Here is a 23653-nt window from a genome sequence, read left to right as displayed (position 1 = left end):
AAGTACTTTGATAATAAGACTTGCTTTGAACTTTGAATCGCTATTGCATTTGTTCAAGATTCAAGTTTATTTATCATGTGTATATCGAAACATACTGTGAAATGCATTGTTTGCATTAACAACCAACACTCCCGGGGATGTGCTGGGAGTAGCCTGCAAGTGTCACTACACCTTCTGGCATCAACATAGCATGCCCACGATGCTCGCAGAACACAGAACAAGAAACAAAGCAACAACAGCAAAACAAGCCCCATTTCTCCCTCCCCAACACAAGCCTCCAGCAAACTCGGGCCTACAGACACTGGACTTCAACTTCCCCAGGACTCACAAGGACTCGCAGACTTGGCTCCAGCCAACAGGTCTTGACTTCCAGATTTCCAGTTCGACTCTCGTACTTCAATCCTCAGCATCGACCACAGGATTTGTCATTCACCAAACAGCAGACCTCGAACTCTGGACTCACCAATGACCGGAGCCCGATCACTGGGCTTGAACTCTGGTCTTACCAAATCATACACGTAGGGGATCCTGCCTGCGTGGAACTCTGACTCCAGAACCTGCCGACAACTCACTGATCTGGGAGAATTCTCTTTCTGGCAGCCTGACAACAGACTACAGTTGTTCCAAGTCTGCATTGCTGGTCATTGAAGGCAGAGTGGAGACCTAGACTCTGGCCTGAACTCTAATTTCCTCACATCCCTATCCCTAAACCCTAACCTAACCCCAAACTCCCCAATATCCTCAGAACTATCCTTAGAAACATAAAAATCAGTTAAAAAACAACAAAATCTAAACTGTGACTCAATGAACGCTGCAGCTCCATGGTCATATTAAGATTTGCGCTACTTCAGCTTGTATGACCATCTTTGCACCATTCTTTTGTCATGGTGTTTGATTGGTATTTATTATTACCATATAAACTGTTTGCTCTATAAGCTTCACATGAGCAAAGACTTTATTTGCATCATAATGTATATGACAACAAACTAATCTGACCTGGTGCAATCCAATATTTTTGACTTTGCCAAAGTAAGTAGTTAGTACTTGAAGACATGAGTGCAAAGACTAACTGAGGTAACAATGGTTCAGTCTATAGAAAAATCATTCGAAGTATATGCACATAAAAACATTTCAGAGCAGCTATCCTTGAATCCTTTAAATTCCTCAATGTTAATATTTGGAGGATCTGTCCTGAGCCTAGCACACAAGTGCAATTACAATGAAAGCACGGCAGTGCCTCTATATCCTCAGGAGTTTGTGAAGATTCAGCATGACATCTAAAACTTTGACAAACTTCTAAAGATGCGTAATGGAGAAAGTATTGACTGGCTGCATCACAGCCTGGTATGGAAAGACTAATGCCCTCAAATGAAAAATTCTACAAGAAGTAGTGGATACAGCCTAGTCCATCACGGGTAAAGTCCTCCCCACCATTGAGCACATTTACACAAAGGAAAGCAGCATCCATCAACGGGAATCCTCACCACCCAGGTCATGCTCTCTTCTCACCTCTGCCATCGGGAAGAACTCACAGGATCCTCAGGACTGGCCTCACCAGTCTTGCATTGATTCTATTATGGTTATCATTCCATTATCGATTTATTTAGTATGGCCACAAAAAAATGAATCTCAGGCTTGTACATAACGTGTGTTTCTGCCAATTATGCCACTGGTGTTTAGGGCAGCAAAGAAGGTCCTCCATCTCTAGTGGTGTTCAGGGCTTCCTTCATCATTTATGTACTTTGACTTTTCTGTACTTTGATAATAAACCTACTTTGCACTTTGATGTAGATAAATTTCTAGTAGTAGAGTCTGTACGTCATGGCCACATGTGGATTATTGTAGTAACTCAAAACAAATAAATCCTGAACCTACCTCTCCTTCCATGCTGCTTATACGAATCAATTCATTTAGAATAAGCAAAGCACCATGTATGCGGTCGTCACGATTCAAGCCTTTTTCTTTAGCCAGAGTCTCATCAAATCCTTTCTCAGCCTCGTCAAAGGTTTGCTAGATATAAAACATTAATTTTTTTTTAATCAAAATGCTTTCAGATTTTAAAAAAGGAACACCAATAGAATAAGTATGAACATTCACTTCATGATCAAGTAAATCCAAGCAAAATTAATGGAATACTGAAAAGCACTGTCACAGCTAATGCTGAAAAGTTGAATCTAAGATCAACTTGTGTGTCTTATCTAAGACACAAAAGATGGATATCTTCATCAATTGAATGAAGATTTTCAAAACTGTCCACAACCTAGAACTTTGGGTCAAATTTAACATATTATCAGCTAATGTGACTTAATTCAATCACCAAAGTTACTGCCTTTGTGATTTATAATTTTTATATATTCACTGGAAAAGCTTACTGAGTCTTCAACAACTGGTTACAATAAGGAAAGATTCTTTAATCTTACCACTTACCTTGTACCACTGGGGTCTTTGCATTTCTTTGGTCTCTCTTTGAGTGGTAAGGATCAGACAAGCCCGTAAAGCAGCAACAGCACCTTCCCTTATGGCCTGTTTAGAATCCCAGACTGCATAGAATATATTGTCAAAGAAAGCCTGCACTTGTTGAAAGAAGAATGTGGGAGCACTGACTGCCAGTTCACGCAAAACCAGAACCTATAACGAAAAATGTAGAGCTTGTCAGTTACTTATACAAAGCTTAACGTGTAGCCTTAACAAATGGAGAACTGGTATGGCCATTCTTTTCAGGAACTATATCAGTAAGCAGATTAGCTTTAAACTAAGTTTTTTTTCTCAAGACAAATTGTGTTAAATTGATTTATTAGGCACTTCACAAAATAAGGCTCATTTCTTTGCACAAAGAATGAAAATATCACAAAGAAATATTCTGATACAATCTAGAAACAGCAGGAGGATATTTATAACATTTTGATCACAATATTGCAAAAAATAGATCGTGTTATCTGAGGAAAATAGGCTTATGTGCCTTTGAATTTTATCTCTTTACTGCAGTAAGCCCATACCATACAATTCTATTATCTTCTTTGGATCATTCAAAATTCCAGTGATCAATAAAAAGCACTAATTATAACTCTTTGTACACAGTATACATAAAATACTGGAGGAACTTAGCAAGTCAGCATGCATCTTTGGAGGGAAATAGACAATTAATGTTTTGGGTCACATGGAACTCGTTCAGCATTTTGTGTTGCTCTAGATTCCAGAATTTGTTGTCTCTTATAGCTCTCTGTATACATCCAGTATGAATCATACATAAGATCTAAGTTGCATTCAGGGATCTATGCAGAACTAGTTGGTGAAGTGGCTAAGAACGCCAATGTTAATTGCAATGGTTAGGGTGGAGAGGGGAAGGACGGAGGGGAGAGGGAGAGGACAGGAATGAATACTAAAAAACAAAATGTGAATCTTTCTGGAGCTAGCTTTCCATCAATTTCATTGGCCTGATTTATGTGATCAGATCATTTCAGCACTACATATATTCACGGCCAAAACATTTATCGATATGTACTGGCAGAACCCAACAGTGGAGAAAAATACAGGAGCCAGAATTAATAAATTGTATCTCAGTGTAAACCACTACCTTCACAAAATAAGTGGAAAGTGTGGAGCTAAAATAAATTTTCCAGTAGTAAAATTTTGCTTCATAAGTGAGGCCAATGGACATTCCTACATAAGTGTAGGATAATGACAAACTCAACTCCCAATCAAAAGGTTGAGAGTTTAAACAATATGCCAAACTTAAGTAGGTTACTGCTTACTGCTCAACATTTTTTTTTAAAATGCCATCTTTTTACTGATTTAATGTATTGAAGTTTCTTTGGTCTGATGTGTTATGTGATTTTCATAAATATTGACCTTAATAACTGTTTGCTTAAATTAAAAAAAATCACTGATTACATAAACAGATTGCTGAAAATATTCAGGAAGTTGCTAATCACCTAAGGTAGGGTCATTGACCTGACATGTTAACTTAGTTATGCCACAGATCTGTTGAATATTTCCAACAGTTTGTTTTTAACCCTTAGTAAGACTATGCAAACCTAACCCATCTGCTCCATCATTAATGTAGGAAATGGATAGTCAACGCTTTGGGTTGGAAGCCTTCACCTGGACAGGATGAAGGGTCTTGACCCAAAATGTCAACTGTCCACATCCCTCCAAAGATGCCGTCTGACGTTTTGTGTTCTTCACACATTTCGTTCGTTGCTCTATATTACTACACATTGGAAATCTCCTGTTTGCCAATCTGTGGTCTAACAACTCCCGTTCTGAATTTATAGTTCAGATCTTAACTAATTAGCTAATTTTAGATCTTAGTTAGAATTAGTTAAGCTAATGTAGTCTATATCTAATTAGCCGACTATTGAAACTGCTGCAATCTCACTCAACAAAGTCTAAAAATCATACAAAAATTTAAAGTTGTGGGCAATTATTGGAAAGTGACTGAGGGAGTGCCTATACTTAAAACAACAGTTCTGCTCAGAGGAAAATAACCAAGGGGCAATTTGTATGGTCTGGATTTTCTGTGGTCCAATGCCAGTCAAGTCTCAAGAGAACCAGATTAGAGTTTAACCTGCAATTAATTGTATATGAAGCACTCAGATGCATCTGACAAAATATGAACCCTTTTTTGGAAAGAGGAAGTAAATAATTTGTTCGATTTTTTAAAAATCAGCTCTCAGCCTACCCCAAACCAACATAATGAAACCATTTAAGTCAATTGAATAAGAACAGCACTTTAGACAATGAATCTGAATGAAAATCATTTGTTCTAAACTACCTCGTGGTAATGGATTTTACAAAGTAATCATAACGACTTTTTATAGGAACGATGGGTTAGTGGATACGCTGATTTAACGATAAGCTTGAGGAAATATAATATGCATATTTCTAGCTTGATATCAAGTAATGGCAATAAAACTGGTGAGTTTGCACTATTTTAACTGGATGAAAGCTTAGGCTGTTATAAATCACAAGACTGTACACTAGAAGAACACTATAATATGATTTCACAATTAGTAACATCTCCTGTACTTAAACCCTACATAAACTTGCTGTATGCTTTTGGAATACACCAGATAGAGGCAACCTACTTCCTTGAATAGAAATTAAAAAACATGAAAGAGTCAGCTTCCCTTGATGTATTCTTGAAACAAGCTATAAAAAACAGACCAAGTGTCTCCAAAACGAGTTTGTAACAGAATGTACAGAAATTAATACAACTTGTAAAGCCCAGATTTCACATGACAAACTAACTGCTAGAAGGCAGAGAGTAGGATATAGGGATCCTTTTCAGCACAGCTGCCAGTAAAAAGTGGAGTTCCACAGGGCTCAATATTGGTATAGCTAATGCTCTTTTATATCCTAATGATCTGAATAAAGGAACTGATAACATGCAGGCCCGATGCCAACGGCCGTAAAACAAGATACAGACAGACAGGCCATGTTTGCAAATGATACAAAGATGGAGGAGGAACTAGAAGTGTTGAGGCAGAGAGTCCAATGGAGGTTGGGAGAGTGGGCAAAGAAGTAATAGTTAGAATATCGTGCAGGGAAGCGTAGGGTTATATACTTCGGTATGAAGAAAAGGTGTGGATTATTTTCTAAACTGGGAAAGAATTCAAAACTTGGAGTTGCAAAGGGCCTTGGGAGTGCTAATTCAGGGTTAACTTGCAAGGTGGATGTTTCAATCAGTAGTAGAGTCTAGAATCCAGGTCACAGCTCCAGTATAAAGAGAATTCCCTTTAGAATTGAGATAAGAGGAATTTCTTCAGACAGAGGCTGGTCAATCTGTGGAATTCTGTGCCAAAAACCGTAATACAGGAGTATTTAAGGCAGAGACTAATAGGTTTTGACTGGTTTAAGGATTAAAGTTTATGGGGAGAATGTTGAGGAAAAAACAACAGCCATGATTGAATGGCACAGCAGACTTGATGGTCTGGATGGTCAAATTTTAATCCATTTCTTATGGTCTAAGTGAATATAACAATTTTCTACTTTCTCTCTGCAATCTCTCATCCACAATGAGAAGCAAGATTAAATGTTTGTAACAATTTCACTCTTCTTGCAACTTCATGGGAGGCTCATCCAGAAGGTTAAGATGCATGGGCTCCGTGGTGAATTGGACACTTGGGATTCAGAACTAGCTTTCCCAGAGAAGTCAGAGAGTAGTGGTCGAAGGGATTTATTCTAGCTGGAGGAGTCTGTGATTGGTGGTGTTTTGCACCAATCTGTACTGGGACTTCTGCTGTTTGTGATGTTTATAAATCACCCTAGGTGAAAATGTAAATGGATGGGTTTGTAAGTTTGCAGATGACATGAAGATTGGTGGTGTTACAGGCAGCATAGAACACTGACAAAGAATACAGTGAGATATAGATCATTTGCAGATACGGACAGAGAAATGGCACATGGAGCTTAACCTGGCCAAATGTGAAGTACTGTACCTTGGTAGGTCAAATGTAAAGAGTCAGTACACTGTTAAGGGCAAGACCCTTAACAATGTTGATGAACAGTAGGATCTTGGGGTCCAAGTTCATAGCTCTCTGAAAATGGCTACACGGTTGATAGGGTGGTTAAGAAGGCACATCCCTGAGAACAGAGAGATTTATAAGACTGTGACAGGCATAGATAGAGTAGACAGACAGCATCTTTTTCCCCAGGGTTGAAATGTCTAAGACCAGAAGGCATGAATTGAAGGTGAGAGGGGGAATATTAAAGGAAATGAGAGAGGCTTTTTTTTTTTTAAACACACAGGAAGTAGTGGGTGCCTGGAAGGTACTGCTTGGAATGGTGATAGAGGCAGAAAGATTAGGGACTTTTAAGAAATGTTTAGATAGGCACATGAATCTGATCAAAATGGAAGGATATGAACACTGTGGAAGCATAAGGGATTAGTTTAGTTGATCATTTGATTACTAATTTATTTGGTTCGGCACAACATTTCTGTGCTGTACTCTCCTATGTTCCATTTTCTTACATTAAAATGAGGAAACCCAGTTTAAGATAGCAATTACCGCAGCATGACGCCTTCCTTCATTCCGGTCTGCTCCAAGCCATTCAAGTGCACGTTTCACTTCAAACTCCACATATTCTGCCGTAAAGGTGTCACCAGCCATAGAAAGGCGGCCCATAGCTTTTGAAGCCATTTCCATAACAACTGTGTCACTAGATGGGAGTAGATTCCGTAGGTAATTGGCAAACCGTGTAATTCGGGTTGCATTTCCTCCTTCAACTCCAATGAGACTTACTGCATTTAATTAAGAAACAATTTTATACATTAGATATAACAGGAAAGAATGATTTTCACATTAATCTATCAAAGAAAATTGAGCAAAATAATGTAGCCATCTGCTACAACCAAAACTAAATATCCTAAGAGTTGAGTAAGAATAATTGAAATATTATATTTTCTGTGATTATCTATTCAAAAACAAAAGAAATCTTATATCTATATATTTTTATTCCAACCAATTTAAGCCTTTTGACAGCAGCTCAAGATGAGAGTAGATATACAAACTAAAACTCTGAATATCCAATTTCCAATGATTCAGAAATCCTAACTCAGCATCCAGTTCACCAGGCAATCTTTGCCAAACCTCCATTCAGGTCACTGAGTGAGGCTTCAGCTCCCAAGCTCACTTTCAACTCACGGAGGACCCAGGCTCCCAAACTCCCCTTACACTAACTAGAACTTTAGTTTCAAGCTCCCTTTAAACCAGGGGTTCCCAACTGGGGTCCACAGATCCCTTGCTTAATGGTATTGGTCCATTGCATAAGTAAGGTTGGGAACCCCTGCAAACTGACAAAGGCCCTAATTCACATTTCCCTTTAAAATGACAAATAACCCAGTTCCCAAGATTCCTTTAAGTGATAAATGCCTTGGTTCTCACATTTTTCTTTAAGTTTATTAGTTCTCCGCAATAACATCTAAAAATAAATTGTTTTGGTCATTTGGTAGGATTAAAACCCAAATACCAAAGCATGCTATATTATCAGAATGTTACTACACGTCTGCTTTTCAGAGTAAATGGAAAGACTGTGCCACAAACTGATTTCCCTGGGAGTTATTAACTTAAAATTGATTCTATATAATGTACCAAAGAAGAGCATTTATCATCTCAAAACAAGATATCCTAGAGTCTGTTGCAATAAAATATAATACCTTTCACAGATATTAAACATGGCCAGAGATATTGCAAAACAGTTTTTATATTTCCATTTTGACTAAGCCAAACATACCAATTGCCAAGATGCCGCCTTTCCTCTCATTCACATCGGAACTGGAAACCAGTTCAAAAATGTGATGGTTCAATTCATCATAGAAAGAAGTGACTTCCTCTTGGTTGACCTAAATAGATACATTAGAACTTGTTTTAAAGCTTGTCAAAATGATACGAGTAAGTACACAAGGTCTTAAATCCCAATATAATTAATCACAAGACACCAGATAATGCAAGGAATTTATGGCTAACCAGCTCAATATTTAAAAGCGCAAACACGAGGAAATCTGCAGATGCCGAAAATTCAAGCAACACACACAAAAAATGCTGGTGAACGCAACAGGCCGGGCAACATCTATAGGAAGAGGTACAGTCGATGTTTCAGGCCGAGACCCTTCTTCAGGACTAACTGCAAGAAGAGATAGTAAGAGATTTGAAAGTGTGAAAGGGAGGGGGAGATCCGAAATGATAGAAGACAGGAGGGGGAGGGATGGAGCTAAGAGCTGGGAAGTTGATTGGCAAAAGGGATACAAGGCTGGAGAAGGGAGAGGATCATGGAATGGAAAGCCTAGGGAGAAAGAAATGGGGAAGGGAGCCCAGAGGATGGAGAGCAGGCAAGGAGTATAGTGAGAGGGGCAGAGGGAGAAAAAAAGGGGAAAAAATAATAAGTAAATAAATAAGGGATGGGGCACGAAGGGGAGGAGGGGCATTCCGTCTGGGTAGCCTCCAACCTGATGGCATGAACATTGACCTCTCTAATTTCTGTTAATGTCCCTCCTCCCCTTCGTACCCCATCCCTTATCTATTTAATTATTTTTTCCCCTTTTTTCTCTCTTTTTTTCTCCCTCTGTCCCTTTCGCTATACTCCTTGCCTGCTCTCCATCCTCTGGGATCCACTCCCCCTTTCTTTCTCCCTAGACCTCCCATCCCATGATCCTCTCCCTTCTCCAGCCTTGTATTTCCTTTGGCAATCAACTTTCCAGCTCTTGGCTCCATCCCTCCCCCTCCTGCCTTCTCCTATCATTTCAGATCTCCCCCTCCCCCTCTCAAATCTCTTACTAACTCTTCCTTCAGTTAGTCCTGACGAAGGGTCTCGACCTGAAACGTCGACTGTACCTCTTCCTATAGATGCTGCCTGGCCTGCTGCATTCACCAGCATTTTTTGTGTGTGCAGCTCAATATTTAATTACTTACTCATGAGATGTGGTTCCTTAAGGTTGACATAGCCGGGGGTAGCAGTGCGAATAAGCTCCGGACTATCTATTAAATGCTCCCAATGGTATGTGTCTCAAATTGGCTCTAACAACCAAGTCCAGCTTCTGACCTTTACATGTGGCTTGGCTACTAAGCCCAGCAGATCTGTTTCTACTGATAGGAAAAGGAGCAAAGCCATACTACTGGCGCCTTAAAACCAGTAGCTTCAGGCAGATGGGACTCATCAGCTGTGGCCGGCAGCTCAGCTAAGAGTAAGAAAACTATTGCCTGCTGCTTTGTGGCTATACCACTCATGGGGATGGCTTCAGGAGTAACCCCAAAGAGCTGCAGTCTTTAAGGCAATCCTACGCTGAGTTCAACTCTGACTGGCAACTCCTGAGATGCCACTGGTGCCAAACTGTATCAGTCTCTGCTGATTCTTTGGATTCAGCTGCATGGAGAGGGGAAGCCTGCTGCACGGGCAACAGCTTGCTCGCCATACCAAAATGCCCTGGACTGGCATGTAGTCAGCTGGAACACAATATCTATGGTCAACCCTGACCAATATCTATGGTCAACCCTGACCAATGGAGGGTCTCAGCTCATGAAATGTGATAGTGGAAGATGAAAAGAAACAAACAGGCTGGTCACTGGCAAAAAAAAACACATCAGCACTGGGAATCATAAAATCTCTCATTAGAACAAACGTGATCCTATACATATCCATTTAAAACAACTTTTTTCTTGTTCATAAATGCATTTATCTGGGGGTGGGGGGAACTGCTCTGCCTGATTTTGCTGTTAGTTTTACATGGAATTAATAGCAATTCTCAGCACATGTCTTGGAAACCTTCAGGACAACGTTGTGAATAGCAAGCTTATTGACTTCCCTGGTGACTTCATGGCTGCTGGATTCCCCACAGAATCCAGTAACAGACCAGAATTGCTGAGAGTCCCCAATATTAGACAGGAGAATCTGTTCACTGATCCTGCACCATGGTAAACCTAAAGCATGATCTATCCACAAGCCCACTGAGGATCATGTGTATCAAAATGGAGATGAGAAATAACTATCTCAGTGTTTTTAATTATTTATAAGGGCTACGCAGATGTTTGTGAGAAACGATTAGAACAAAACAAATTTTAGAATAATTTAATATACACCAATCAGCATATAAAATTTTGAGAGACATATATAGGTAGATAGTCCTTCTCCCCATGATGAAAATGTCAAATATTAGGGAGAATGCTTTTAGGCAAAGGGGGTGAAGTTTAAAGATTTGCAAGGCAAGTCCACACAGAGTGGTAGGTGCCTGGAATGTACTGACATGGCACGTGGGAGGTTGGATAGAGGTATACAAAATTATGAGGGCCTTGGATAGGGCAAATTATAGGAAACTTTTCCCCTTAACAGAAGTATCTACCATTAAAGAATATATGTTTAAGGTATAGGGGGTACAAGATTTAAAGGAATCTGAGGAAAATATTTTATTTTTAGATTCTTCCAATCTATCCAAGTCTATGTGCAGACTCTCCGTTTCCTCAGCACTACCGGCCCCTCCACCTATCTTCGTATCGTCAGCAAACTTAGCCACAAAGCCATCTATTCCATAATCCAAATCGTTGATGTACAATGCAAAATACTCGTTCAGTTCCTCTGCCATCTCCTTATCTCTCATTACAATTCTCCAGCATCATTTTCTATCGGTCCTATACCTACTCTCACCTGTCTTTTACTCTTTATATACTTGAAAAAGCTTTTAGTATCCTCTTTGATATTATTTGCTAGCTTCCTTTCATAGTTAATCTTTTCTCTCTTAATGACCTTCTTAGTTTCCTTTTGTAAGGTTTTAAAAACTTCCCAATCCTTTGTCTTCCCACTAATTTTTGCTTCCTTGTATGCCCTCTCCTTTGCTTTAACTTTCGCTTTGACTTCTCTTGTCAAGCACAGTTGCATCCCTTTTCCATTCGAAAATTTCTTCTTTTCTGGAATATACCTGTCTTGCACCTTCCTCACTTCTCACATAAACTCCAGCCACTGCTGGTCTGCCGTCTTTCCCGCCAGTGTCCCTTTCCAGTCAACTTTGGCCAGTTCCTCTCTCATGCTTCTGTAATTTCCTTTACTCCACTGAAATACCGACACGTCAGATTTCGGCTTCTCTTTTTCAAATGTCACAGCATAATTAGTAACTAAATGTAATTAGTTCTTGGATAGATTGGGAGAATGGGCAAAGAAGTGGCAAATGAAATACAATGTTGGAAAGTATATGGTTATGCACTTTGGCAGAAGAAATAAACAGGAAGACTATTATTTAAATAGGGAGAGAATTCAAAGTTCTGAGATGCAACAGCACTTGGGAGTCCTCATGCAGGATACCCTTAAGGTTAACCTCCAGGTTGAGTTGGTGGTGAAGAAGGCGAATGCAATGTTGGCATTCATTTCTAGAGGAATAGAGAATAGGAGCAGGGATGTGATGTTGAGGCTCTATAAGGCACTGGTAAGACCTCACTTGGAGTACTGTGGGCAGTTTTGGGCTCCTTATTTAAGAAAGAACGTGCTGAATTTGGAGAGGGTTCAGAGAAGATTCACTAGAATCATTCCGGGAATGAGATGGTTAACATATGAGGAACGCTTGTCTACTCTTGGACTGTATACCTTGGAGTTTAGAAGAATGAGGGGGGACCTCATTTCAAATGTTGAAAGGCATGGACAGAGTGGATATGGCAAAATTGTTTCTCATGGTGGGGGAGTCTAGTACGAGAGGGCATGACTTAAGGATTGAAGGGTGCCCATTCAGAACAGAGATGCGAAGAAATTTTTTAGCCAGAGGGTGGTGAATCTATGGAAATTGTTGCCACGGCGGCCGTGGAGGCCAAGTCATTGGGTGTACTTAAAGCAGAGATTGATAGGTATCTGAGTAGCCAGGGCATCAAGGGTTATGGCGAGAAGGCGGGGGAGTGGGACTAAATGGGAGAATGGATCAGCTCATGATAAAATGGCGGAGCAGACTCGATGGGCCGAATGGCTGACTTCTGCTCCTTTGTCTTATGGTAATTATATAATCAGAGTTAAAGAAATTACACTTCTTCAGAAATTTGCAAACACTTTGACCAGCCTCTCTTTAAATAATTAAGTGTACCTCACGAAGTTCTGTGGTAACATAGTGTTGCAGGTCTTTCGCAGCTTTAGCTCTGGTCTCCTCACTCCGACTCTTCAACCCATTGACAAATTGCTGAAGGACTGACGCTGTTCCTGACATGGCGTAGTCTAATTCACTGCAGATTCTGCAGATTCTTCAGAACAAAATAAATAAATAAATGTTAGTGCTTGAAAACAACACAATATTATTCTATTTGGATTGAGATTGGTATGGCTGAAAAGAGCATCAGAACCAAACCTTAGTGTAATGTATATTACATAAATATTTCAGTTTTCACTCATAAAAGCACAATATGTGCCAAGTCCCCAAATGTACAGAACATTCTATTTAGAATCATTGTAAAGGTTTCAGAATTATATGAAAAAGGCACTTGAAACAACACATTTTTGTTCTGTACAATATTATGTCTCTATGTGGCACTACAAAACTTGGTGTAAACCAAGACACGTTCTTCTTTAATGTTTGACCACACATTGCCCCTGAAAGAAATAATAAACACAAGAAAGTCTGCAGATGCTGGAAATCCAAAGCAACACACACACAAAATACTGGAGGAACTCAACAGGTCAGGCAGCATCTATGGAAATGAATAAACAGTCAATGTTTCAGGCCCTAGACCCTTCTTCGAGACTCCTGTTGCCCCTTAAAGGAATGTAGCAGCAACAGTTTCCAAGTTCATCTGCACTTGCTGCTCACACGTTACACATTTAATCACCATGTGCAGGTATCCAGGTGGAAGCTTCTTTGCATAAAGCATTCTAGCCTAAGTCCTATGATGCGATAGAACCACAACAAGGTCTACCCGCATTCATGCTCAAACAAACTTGACTACATGCCAAGCCGCACACTTAGTCAGACATCAAAACATGTTTCAAAATATCCCTGATATACAGAAACATTCAAAAACTAAGAATCTTTACTTCAACGGTATATAATTACAGCTAAATATTTCAGTAAATAATTATTTTTTAAAAAGATCTAAATTACCTTAGGCTTACCAAAGTCCATTGTGCCTGTTCCTTCACCAGGATTTACCCAACACAACTTCAGCAAACAGATACTCCATGAGGAGTCCGTTATCAGAGTATAAATAGCAAAAACATCAGCCAGTCATGTTCAGAACATCATGGGAGCCTTGATGCTGATATTTATATATGTAATTACAGATAGTTCCATGAGGACAGCTGTCATTTCCATAAGACCCTAAAATATATGAGAAGTAGGCCATTCAGCCCATCCAGTTTGCTCCACCATTCAATCATCGGCTGATCCAATTCTTCTAGTCATCCCCAATCCCCTGCCTTCTCCCCATACCTTTTCATGTCCTGGCTAATCAAGAACTTATCTACCTCTGCCTTAAATGCACCCAATGACTTGGCCTCCACAGCCACTTGTGGCAACAAATTCCACAGATTTACCACCCTCTGACTGAAGTAATTTCCTAGGAAAATTCAGGCTAATAACACAGCAACTGCACTGCTCAAGATTGAAAGAAATTGCTGAGAGTTGTGGACGTAGCTCAATCCATCATGAAAAGTTGCCTCCCCTCCACTGACTGTCTACAGTTCTCACCTCGAGATAGCAATCAATAAAATCAAAGTACTCCAAGAGAACCACAACATATATGACTTGCATGTCTCAATGACCCAGACAGCTACGTTGGCTGGAGTCAGGGTTTTATGTTTTGGCTCTTGGTAAGGTTACCCATGCCAAACAGGTCAAAAGGTAGAGGCCAAACTAAGAGTTGTCCACTAGTCCTCCAAGTTCAGGAGTTCAGCTCAGAGCTAATAACCCTGCCTGGTAAAATAAAACTGTTACAGAATCAGCAATGGAGAATCCTTCTACATCTGAGTGGCCAAGGACAGACAGAGTTGGAGGACTTACATTGCTGCTCTAAACATTAGTAATGTAACAGCAGAAGTGAGTATGTCAAAGACCCATTCACCCTGCTCATTCTTTCTTCTCCTCACTTCCTTGGGGAGGAAAATACAATAGTAGAGCTACTAGGACTTGATGTTTCAATCCCTGCAGTAAATCAGCACTCTCAATGTTGCCAGTGGGTTTGGAGTGGTGACAAGGAGGGTAGGTACCTCATCGGGGTCATCAGGTGGGCACCCTCCTTCTTTGACGTTTCATTGATAAGCCCACGACATCTCCAGAGGGCTCAACGATGCTACCTGGCATCCCAGGTACACACCCCTCAGTTGCATACCCTCCTGTCGTCATCTTGCAGCCCAGTTGTTGTCTTTCCTTTTAATCCAAATCCAATTGCTGCTTTCTTCTGCTGCATTTGACAAGGACTTGATTGCTTGGAGGGAGTGATCCCGCACCCCCATCTTCCTCAATAGACTGGTCGTAGATGTAGCAACGAATCCCCTGCATCCCACTTCTGCAGGGAAAATCTTGGTCTTCCAGCCATTCTGGGCAGCTTCAGTTGCCAGTTCAGAGTACTTGGTCTTTTTCCTCTCATAAGCTTCTTTGACACCATCAAAACTGTCAATTCCACAACATATGCCAGCTTGGCTGTTGTGGACCACAGGACCATGCCTGGCTGGAGTGTTGTAGCCGCAATGCTTGTGGAAAACACAAGCTTTTTTTCCAAGTTCACGTCCATTTTCCAATCCCGACCAACCTGCAGAATGCTTACATCTTTTGATGTTATATGGTGCTCTGGAGGTTGGCCTGCTGATACAAATCATCAAAGACACTTTCAACCCACCGTTATAACACACTCAAATAGACCTGTTTTACGACAAGATGGGCCCTTGAACTAGAGTTCTATCTTGTCATGTCCCTTCTACCTTAGGCTACCTAAACTGCATCATGCCGCAGGACATGATGACCAAGGTTACAATATACACCTAATTACCTCGAACTATCAAGCAAAAAACATTGTTCAATTATGAACTTCCAATTCCTTCTGATAATTTTTTTAAACTCTTCTCCAGGCCTCTCAGTATATATTTCTGGGAAGAAATACCTAGCGAGTCAAAGCCTGATCTCCTCTTTCTAAACCAAACCTTCTACAATGGTCATGGGAAAGGCAAATTAAATGCCCATGACCGTGACACCACTAGCTAATTTATTAACATCTTATTACTTCATATCTTTAATTGTATGAAGAATTGTCAATTCCAAAAGCATACCATTACCTTACTTTTCTTTGATAAGCTTGTAAAGTTATTCCAAGCTTTTCCCCATCTACAATCCCAATGCATTGATGTACAAGGATGACAGAATTGTGCTTACGACATTGAAGTATTCAAAAATTAAGAAACAAAAAAAATGATTTCAAGCACACCGAACAATAACCTAATAATGCAGCACACACAAAATGCTAGAGGAATTCAAGCCAGTCAGGCAGATCTCGAGGAGAGGAATAAACAGTAAACATACTGGGCTGACACCTTCCATCAGGACTGAAAAGGGGACAGGAATCAGAATAAGGTGGAGGGTGTGGCTGGAGTGCAAACTGGCAAGTGAAAGACTCCTCATCTGATCCTACCTATCATCTGCCCTCCTCTCCCTCCCCCAACCTCTTATTCTGACTTCTGCCCACTTCCTTTCCAGTCCCGATGAAAGGTCCTCAGGCATTTTCTGTGTATTGTTCTAGATTACCAGGATCTGCAAAACCTCATTTGTTTATAAAAGGGATACAAGTTCTCTTCTTTTTCTAACTCAGTCCTATTTACATACAATTAGGGTTTGCACCTTTTTATGATAATACCATACAAACTCCTGTGATATTGAACACTATTAAAAAGCCAACACAAGCCTACAGACTCTTTGTTGCATAAACAAAACCGGATGTTGTGGCACTTTACAAAAGGTATCAAAATCTTTCATAATACAATGTTCACCAATACATTCCCTACCCTCACTAGAATAGACATTCATTAAAATGAATTGCTACATTTATTTGGATTTCTGGTATATTTTTGCATATATCACAGAAAGAGAATACAAAATATTTCCCTGACAGCTCAGCTATTCCATTATCCCCATTTTAATCCATCATGTTGCAAGGAAAACCATGTTAGGGGTTGTTCACACAACATGCTGGAGGAACTGCACATCAGGCAGCATCTACGGAGGGGAATAAACAGTCAACATTTCTGGCTGAGACCCTTCAGCAATGGAAAAAAATGGTGCAGAAGCCAGAACAAGAAAGTGGGGAGAGGGAGAGGTGTACAAGCTGACAAGTGATAGGTGAGACCGGGTGAGGAATAAGGTGGGTATGTAGGGGGAGGGAGAATGAAGAAAGAAGCTGGGAGGTGACAGGTGGAGAAGGTGAAGGTCTAAAGTAGAGGAAAACTGATGGAAGACAGTGGAGCATGGAAAAAAGGGAAGGATGAGGGGCGCCAGAGGGAAGTGATGGGCAGCTGAGAAGGGGTGAGAGGAGAATCAGAAAGCAGAATGGAAAAAGAGAAAGGGGGAGGGGAAGAATGATCATATCATCAGGATGGAGGCTACTCATGCAGAATATGAGGGTGCTGCTCCTCTGATCTGAGCATGGAAGTAGTCCACAGACCAACATGTTGGAATGGGAATTGAAAGTCAAACTTGAATGGGTAGCCATCAGGAATTCCCATCTTTTGCAGCCAAGGTATTCGACAAATCAATCCCACAATCTACGTCAGTTCTCAACAATGTTGAGGGGGCTACATCGGATACAATGGATGAATCCTTGCAGATGGTGTTGCTTCACCTGGAAGGACAGTTTGGAGCCCTGAATAGTGGTTAGAGAAGAGGTGTAGCAGCAAGTGTAGCACTTGTTATGCTTGCCAGGGAGGGCTGAGTAAACAAGGGAGTCACATAGAGAGTGATCCCTACTAAAAATGGAGAGTGGGGGTGGTGGGAGGGAGAGAATAAAGTGCTTACTGGTAAGATCATTGTAGATGGTAGAAGTTACAAAGAACGATGTGCGAGATATGGAAGCTAGTGGGTTGTGGGTAAGGACAAGGAGAAACCTATGCTTGGTGGCAGCGGGAGGATGGGGTGAGAGCAGCAGATAATAGAGAAATTGAGGACATGCAGGTGAGGGCAGCATCAATGGTAATGAAAGGGAAACCCCGTTCTTTGAAGGAGGAGGACATCTGACATCTTCTAGAATGGAAAGCTTCATATTGAGAACAAATATGGTAGAGACAAGGAACTGAGAAAAGGGAATAGCATTCCAGTACCCAAAGGCCTTGAATGTCCACCATCCAATGGCCCTGAGCTCACACATCATGAAGACCCTATAGAGGCTGGTTCTGGCTCACCTCCAACCCCTGGTCAGATCCCCTGCAGTTTGCCTACCAGGAGCACACTGGAGTCGACAATGCTGTTATCTACCTAATCAACAGAGCCTACTCCCACAGGGCAGCAATGTGAGACTCATGATTTCTCAAGTGTCTTCTGTATCATATAGCTCCCATTGCTCGGGGAAAGCTCGGTACAATGCAGGTTGGCACTTCCATTGTATCCTGGATATTGCACGACCTGACTGGCAGACTACAGTTTATGCGGCTTCAGAGCTGTGTGTCAAACATGGCCATAAGCAGCACTGTTGCCCCACTGTATTGGCTCCCTTCCTGCTCACCCTGTATACCTCAGACTTTAAATACAACATTGAGTCATGTCATTTACAGAAATTCTCTGATGACTTACCAATTGTTGGGAATATAGTTGGGAAGATGAATAGAAGGCTTTTCCAATTTCCAAAAACAACTTTGTCAATTGGTGCAAGCTGAATCATCTGCAGCTCAACGTCATTAAGACAAAGAAGATGGTGATGGACTTTAGGAAGACTAAGCCTGCACTGCTCCCTGTTACTATGGCGAGGACATACAAGTACCTGGGAGTGCACCTGGATGACAGACTTGAGTGGAGCACCAACACAAGAGGCTGTTACAAGATGGGCCAGAGTCGCCTCTACTTCTTGAGGAGACTGAGGTCCTTTGGAGTATGCAGGCCTCTCCTTCAGGTTTTACCAGTTGTTGTCACCAGCAACCTTCTATACGGTGGTGTGCTGGAGCAATGGCATCTACACGGGTGATGCCAACAGGCTCAATAAACTGATTAGGATGGCTGACTCTGTTATAGGAGTCAAACTGGACAAACCAGAGTCTGTGGTAGAGCAGAGGACCCTATAAAAAAATCCTGGCAATTCTAGACCATGTTTCTCACCCTCTGCATGCCACCTTGACTGAACAGAGGAGCACTTTTAGTAACAGACTAAGGTAACTGTGCTGCTCCAAAGAGCGCTACATGAGATCATTCTTACCCTCAGCCATTAGGCTCTATAATGAGCCAACCGATAGGCCGGGGAAGTGATGACCCCCCCCCCCCCGTTAGACTCTTTGATGTAACTTATTTTTTATTCTTTCTTACTTCTCTTCTAATATTTGCATATTTGTATATCTGAGCACTTGCAATGCTACTGTGACACTGTCATTTCCTCTGGGATCAATGAAGTATCCATCTGTCTATCTACCTACTACAATTGACAGTGTGAGAAGGTATCAAGATAGCTGTGAGAATCAGTAGGTTTGCAAAAGCTATCTGTAGATAATCTGTCTCCAGAGGCAGAGACAGGAGATCAAGAAAGTGGACAGAGGTGTTAGAGATGAACCAAATTTGAGGGCAGGGTGGAAGTTGGAGGCAAAGATGATGATGAGCTCAGCATGGGTGCAGGAAGCAGCACCAATGCAGTTGTTATCGTAGGATTGAAAGTGTTGTGGAGCATTATTAGTTTAAACTCAGAACGTGGACTGTTCTAAGTAACTGACCAAAACACAGCATAGCTGTAGCTCTGGTGTCTGGAGAAAATGAGAGAAGACAAAAGAAAAATTGCTGAGAGTAAGAACCATGTCCGCCAGATGAAAGAGGATGGTGATGGAGGGGAACTGGTAAGGTTGCTGTTCTGGGAGATGCAGACAGCTTTAAAGCCTTCCTGATGGGAGATAGAAGTATATAGTCACAGGATATCCATAGTGAAAATGCCGAGTCAAGGGCCTTTTGGGCCATAGAGTCATTTTGGGCTAAGACCCGTCGGCAGGACCTAATGAAGGGTGTCGGCCTGAAACGTCAACTGTACACCTTTCCATAGATGCTGCCTGGCCTGCTGGGTTCCTCCAGCATTTTGTGGGTGTTGCCTGGATTTCGAGAATCTACAGATTTTCTCTTATTTGTGATTGGTGCGCTTATACTACCTCCCACTTTCAAATACTTGAGAAAGTACCTAAAATTTGTTTTTGTATACCTTGATAGCTTTCTCATGTATTTACTGCCACAATGAATTTTAGGCTATCCTTCAATGAACCAATATCGCAAAATTATGAAAATAGAACCAGGAGTTGATCATGCATGTCTGTCCTGCCAGTCAGAAGCTTATGCCCAGTCTTTTACTTCAACACCACCTTCTTGTATTAAACTAATATCCATCAATTCAAATATATCAGATTTGATCCATTTATTTTCATATACACCAAGGTGCAATGAAATTTCTTGTTTATGTTCACAGGGTAAACGTATACACTGTAATAATAATTACCACAATGAGAGAGAAACATAAAATCAGCAGAATGGTGCAAAGATAACAGTGGAATCTGAAGTGGGTGCAAAGTAAGTGTGAAACTTGACAATAAAAGAATAACCAAGAGAAGTAGTCAAGTTTATTATCATTTAACTATATACATGTATATAACCATATAACATAAATAGAAACAAGACAATGTCTCTTCAAACCAGGGTGTAACACACAGTACCATACATAACACCCATAACACACGATAACATGGTGAAGATAACTTAAATAACACACTAAAGTGCTAAATATTGTAAGGTATGGAACAGTTTAACCAGTGACAATTTGAATACGATGCAGTAGGGAGTTCAGAAACCTAATGGCTTGGGGGAAGAAACTGTTTCTCATTCCAACCCTTTCTCTTTTTATGCATCTTAGTCTAATGTCTGATGGTAGAATTGAGACTTCAAGAACATGGTAGAACCACCTGGACGGGGATCTGACAGAGACAATTGTTTCAGAAATCTGACAGCAGTGAGAAGTCTGACTGTCCAGGTTTTCAAGTTCTTGTATCTTCTTTTAAAAAGTAGAAGGAAGGAAAGGGAATAGCTACGATGGCAGGCAACCCTGACAAGTACTTTCAGCCTTCCTGAAGCAATGCACAATGGATGGGAGGAAGAGACAAGCTTGTGACAGACTGAGCAGTATTTAACACTGTCTACACATTCCATTGGTACAGAAGACAGCAGTTGCCACGATAGGCTTCCAGTGTGAGATTCAACCAGTCAGACTGTTTCTATAGCTCTGCTCCAGAAAGTTCAAGAGAATCCTCATGGACATGCCAGATATCTCAGGATTTCTATAAAAAAAATATGCTAATGTACTTTTTTGATCACCTCATCAGATGGTGATATGAAGTTGTTGACCATTTCTACAACAGCTCCATTGAAGAGGATAGCACCCGCACCCTTAGATCCTAGGTTAACAATCAGCTCTTTCATCTTGCTGATGTTAAGGGCAATGTTGTTATTCTGACATCAGGATATGAGGTTTGCCATCTCTTTCCTGTGTTCCATCTTATCATTGTTGCTGATCAAGCTGATAACAGAATCAGCAAACACTGTATCTGGCCACGTAGCCATGGTCGCAAAGCAGGGCACCACACACACAGCCCTCTACTTTGAATACGCACAGCAACAAAACTGCACTTCCTCATGGTGAAGAAAGTTCTACTCATTTCATTCACAATTGGCTGAAGACCTTTTTCTGATACCTGATAATAGACACCCCAGCAAGGGGAAACATCATCCCTGCATATACCCTATTAAGCACTACACCAATTCTGTATTTTTCCAATTATATCACTTTCTAAATTCCAGGGATTATGGGTCCAAACAGCTTAAACTCATAGAATACTTTCAACTAAATTGTGATTAGTATCTGAGCAAATTGAATAACTAGGGCTACAGATGAGGCTTTAACCTAAATAATACATAGAGGGTTTTGTTGAAGGGCAGCTTAAGTTAATGAGAAAGGACAATGAAATAACACAGGGCATTGAAATGGGTAACGATGACCAAAGTGTGTTAGGATAGGACAAGCTTAAGACGTGAGTTTTATTAGAGTCACAGTAGAGAAAAATGTGAAAAAGGTAAAACTAGTGGATCGTTATGTGATAATTTTTTCCCAGTCACTAACCTCGTTTCAAGATTTAGTTAAATATGTAGGAGATCATATCTTAAATTAGTCTCATCAGACACTTTATCTCAGATGCCACATCTGATTAATGCAGGAGCCAAAAACAAATAACCAAAGCATTTTAGTTCAAGCTACAACTTGCCTTTGTCTCATGAGGTCCCTTAATCACCATTTTCCATAGATAACAGGCACTGCATGTTATAGGGTCAGCAACTTCAAATTCTTCAGTGTTATCCCTTCACCGGTCCTCTTCTGGGCCAAGCACGCAAGTGCAATTATGAAGAAAACACAGCAGCGCCTCTACTTCCTTAGGAATTTGTGAAGATTCAGCATGACATCTAAAACTTTGTCACAGGAGCCTCAGGACTTGCACCACCAGGTTCAGGAACAGTTATTACCCCTAAGCCACCAGGCTCTTGAACCAGAGGGGATAACTTCACTCGCCCCATCATTGAAATGTTCCCACCGCCTGGGAACATTTCAAAGACTTGTCATCCCATGTTCTTGATATTTATTGCTTATTTATTTATTATTATTCCTTTTTTTCGTATTTGCAGTTGTTGTCTTTCGTACACTGGTTGAACACCCACATTGGTGCAGTCTTTCATTAACTCTATTACAGTTTATTATTCTATTATGGATTTATTGAGTATGCCCACAAAAAACAAATATCAGGGTTGTATATGGTGAAATGTATGCAATTTGATAATAAACACTTTGAATTTTGAACTCATTTCAAAACAAACTGTGCTAAATTTAGCAGAACCTACATTCTTACATTCCCAGTTACAACCGTCAGCTCACAATAACTTCAGTTAACCAGCTCCACCCGGTTACATAATAAACTGCAAAATCAGCTGTCTATTTTAATTTGAAGTGCTTTTAATTCCTTATTCACTATTGAGGATGAAAACCACAAGGTTGAGAACATCTAACAGTAAAATTTAACAAAATATTAAAAACTAAAACCTTTTTAATCCCCAAAGTGATATAACAGACTCACCAGATGTTGGTGACTTTTATTAGCTTCTTTTAACCTCATACAACTTTGTTAGCTGGCTACAGATTTATCACATTACTCAAGTTATATCTCAATGAAACATGGTTTCTGAAAATAATGAAATATTTGCAGTCCTACACTCCACTTATCCAAACACAGCACATCTGTCTAAAAGACAGCATAATATACTCCTAAAAGACAACATAAAAAGAGACTCCTTTTTTTCTCTCTCTGAAATACATTTAGAAGTTTGTTTGGTTTTGAATCACAGTTATTTTCTTTTCAGAATACTAGCTTATTCATGGCAAAACATGATAAATGATTAGATTAGATTAGATTATGAGGACACTCAGTCCTCGTTTATTGTCATTTAGAAATGCATGCATTAAAAAATGATACAACGTTCCTCCAGAATGATATCACAAGAAAACATCAGACAAACCAAGACTAAAACTGACAAAACCACGTACAGGTTTCCCCCGCCATACAAAGGTAGAGCATTCCTATGAAACAGTTCGTAAGCCGAAATGTTGTAAAGCGAAGAAGCAATTACCATTTATTTATATGGGAAAATTTTGTTAGCATTCGCAGACCCAAAAATAACCAACCAAATCATGCCAAATAACACATAAAACCTAAAATAACAGTAACATATAGTAAAAAGCAGGAATGATATGATAAATACACAGCCTATAATAAAGTAGAAATACTTTTCCACAATCATTGCCTGAACTGTTCTCCGTAGCGAAAATCTTACGCAAGCGCCATCGGCAAAAACACGACGCAAGCGTTCTCCAGTAACCTTTAAGCTATGAAGCTGCCAAATCATACCAAATAACACGTAAAAATACACAGCCGATATAAAGTAGAAATA

General features: G+C 40.4%; 1 protein-coding gene across 3 annotated transcripts in view; it reads right to left on the bottom strand.

Moving 5' to 3' along the window:
* mtor (mechanistic target of rapamycin kinase) overlaps positions 1 to 23653 on the bottom strand; it is a 341456-nt gene that overhangs the window by 294331 nt on the left and 23472 nt on the right. For all 3 annotated transcript variants that reach the window (XM_072245239.1, XM_072245242.1, XM_072245241.1), the window contains exons 2-6: positions 12551 to 12704; positions 8236 to 8344; positions 7011 to 7243; positions 2428 to 2628; positions 1876 to 2010 (exon numbers count right to left, since the gene is read on the bottom strand). In XM_072245239.1, the coding sequence (XP_072101340.1) occupies positions 1876 to 2010; positions 2428 to 2628; positions 7011 to 7243; positions 8236 to 8344; positions 12551 to 12670 (798 nt within the window). In that variant the 5' untranslated portion in view covers positions 12671 to 12704. The remainder of the gene's footprint in view (positions 1 to 1875; positions 2011 to 2427; positions 2629 to 7010; positions 7244 to 8235; positions 8345 to 12550; positions 12705 to 23653) is intronic.

Source organism: Mobula birostris, chromosome 27 (assembly GCF_030028105.1).
Source record: "Mobula birostris isolate sMobBir1 chromosome 27, sMobBir1.hap1, whole genome shotgun sequence".
NCBI lineage: Eukaryota > Metazoa > Chordata > Chondrichthyes > Myliobatiformes > Myliobatidae > Mobula > Mobula birostris.
This window is presented reverse-complemented; position numbering and strand designations above follow the sequence as displayed.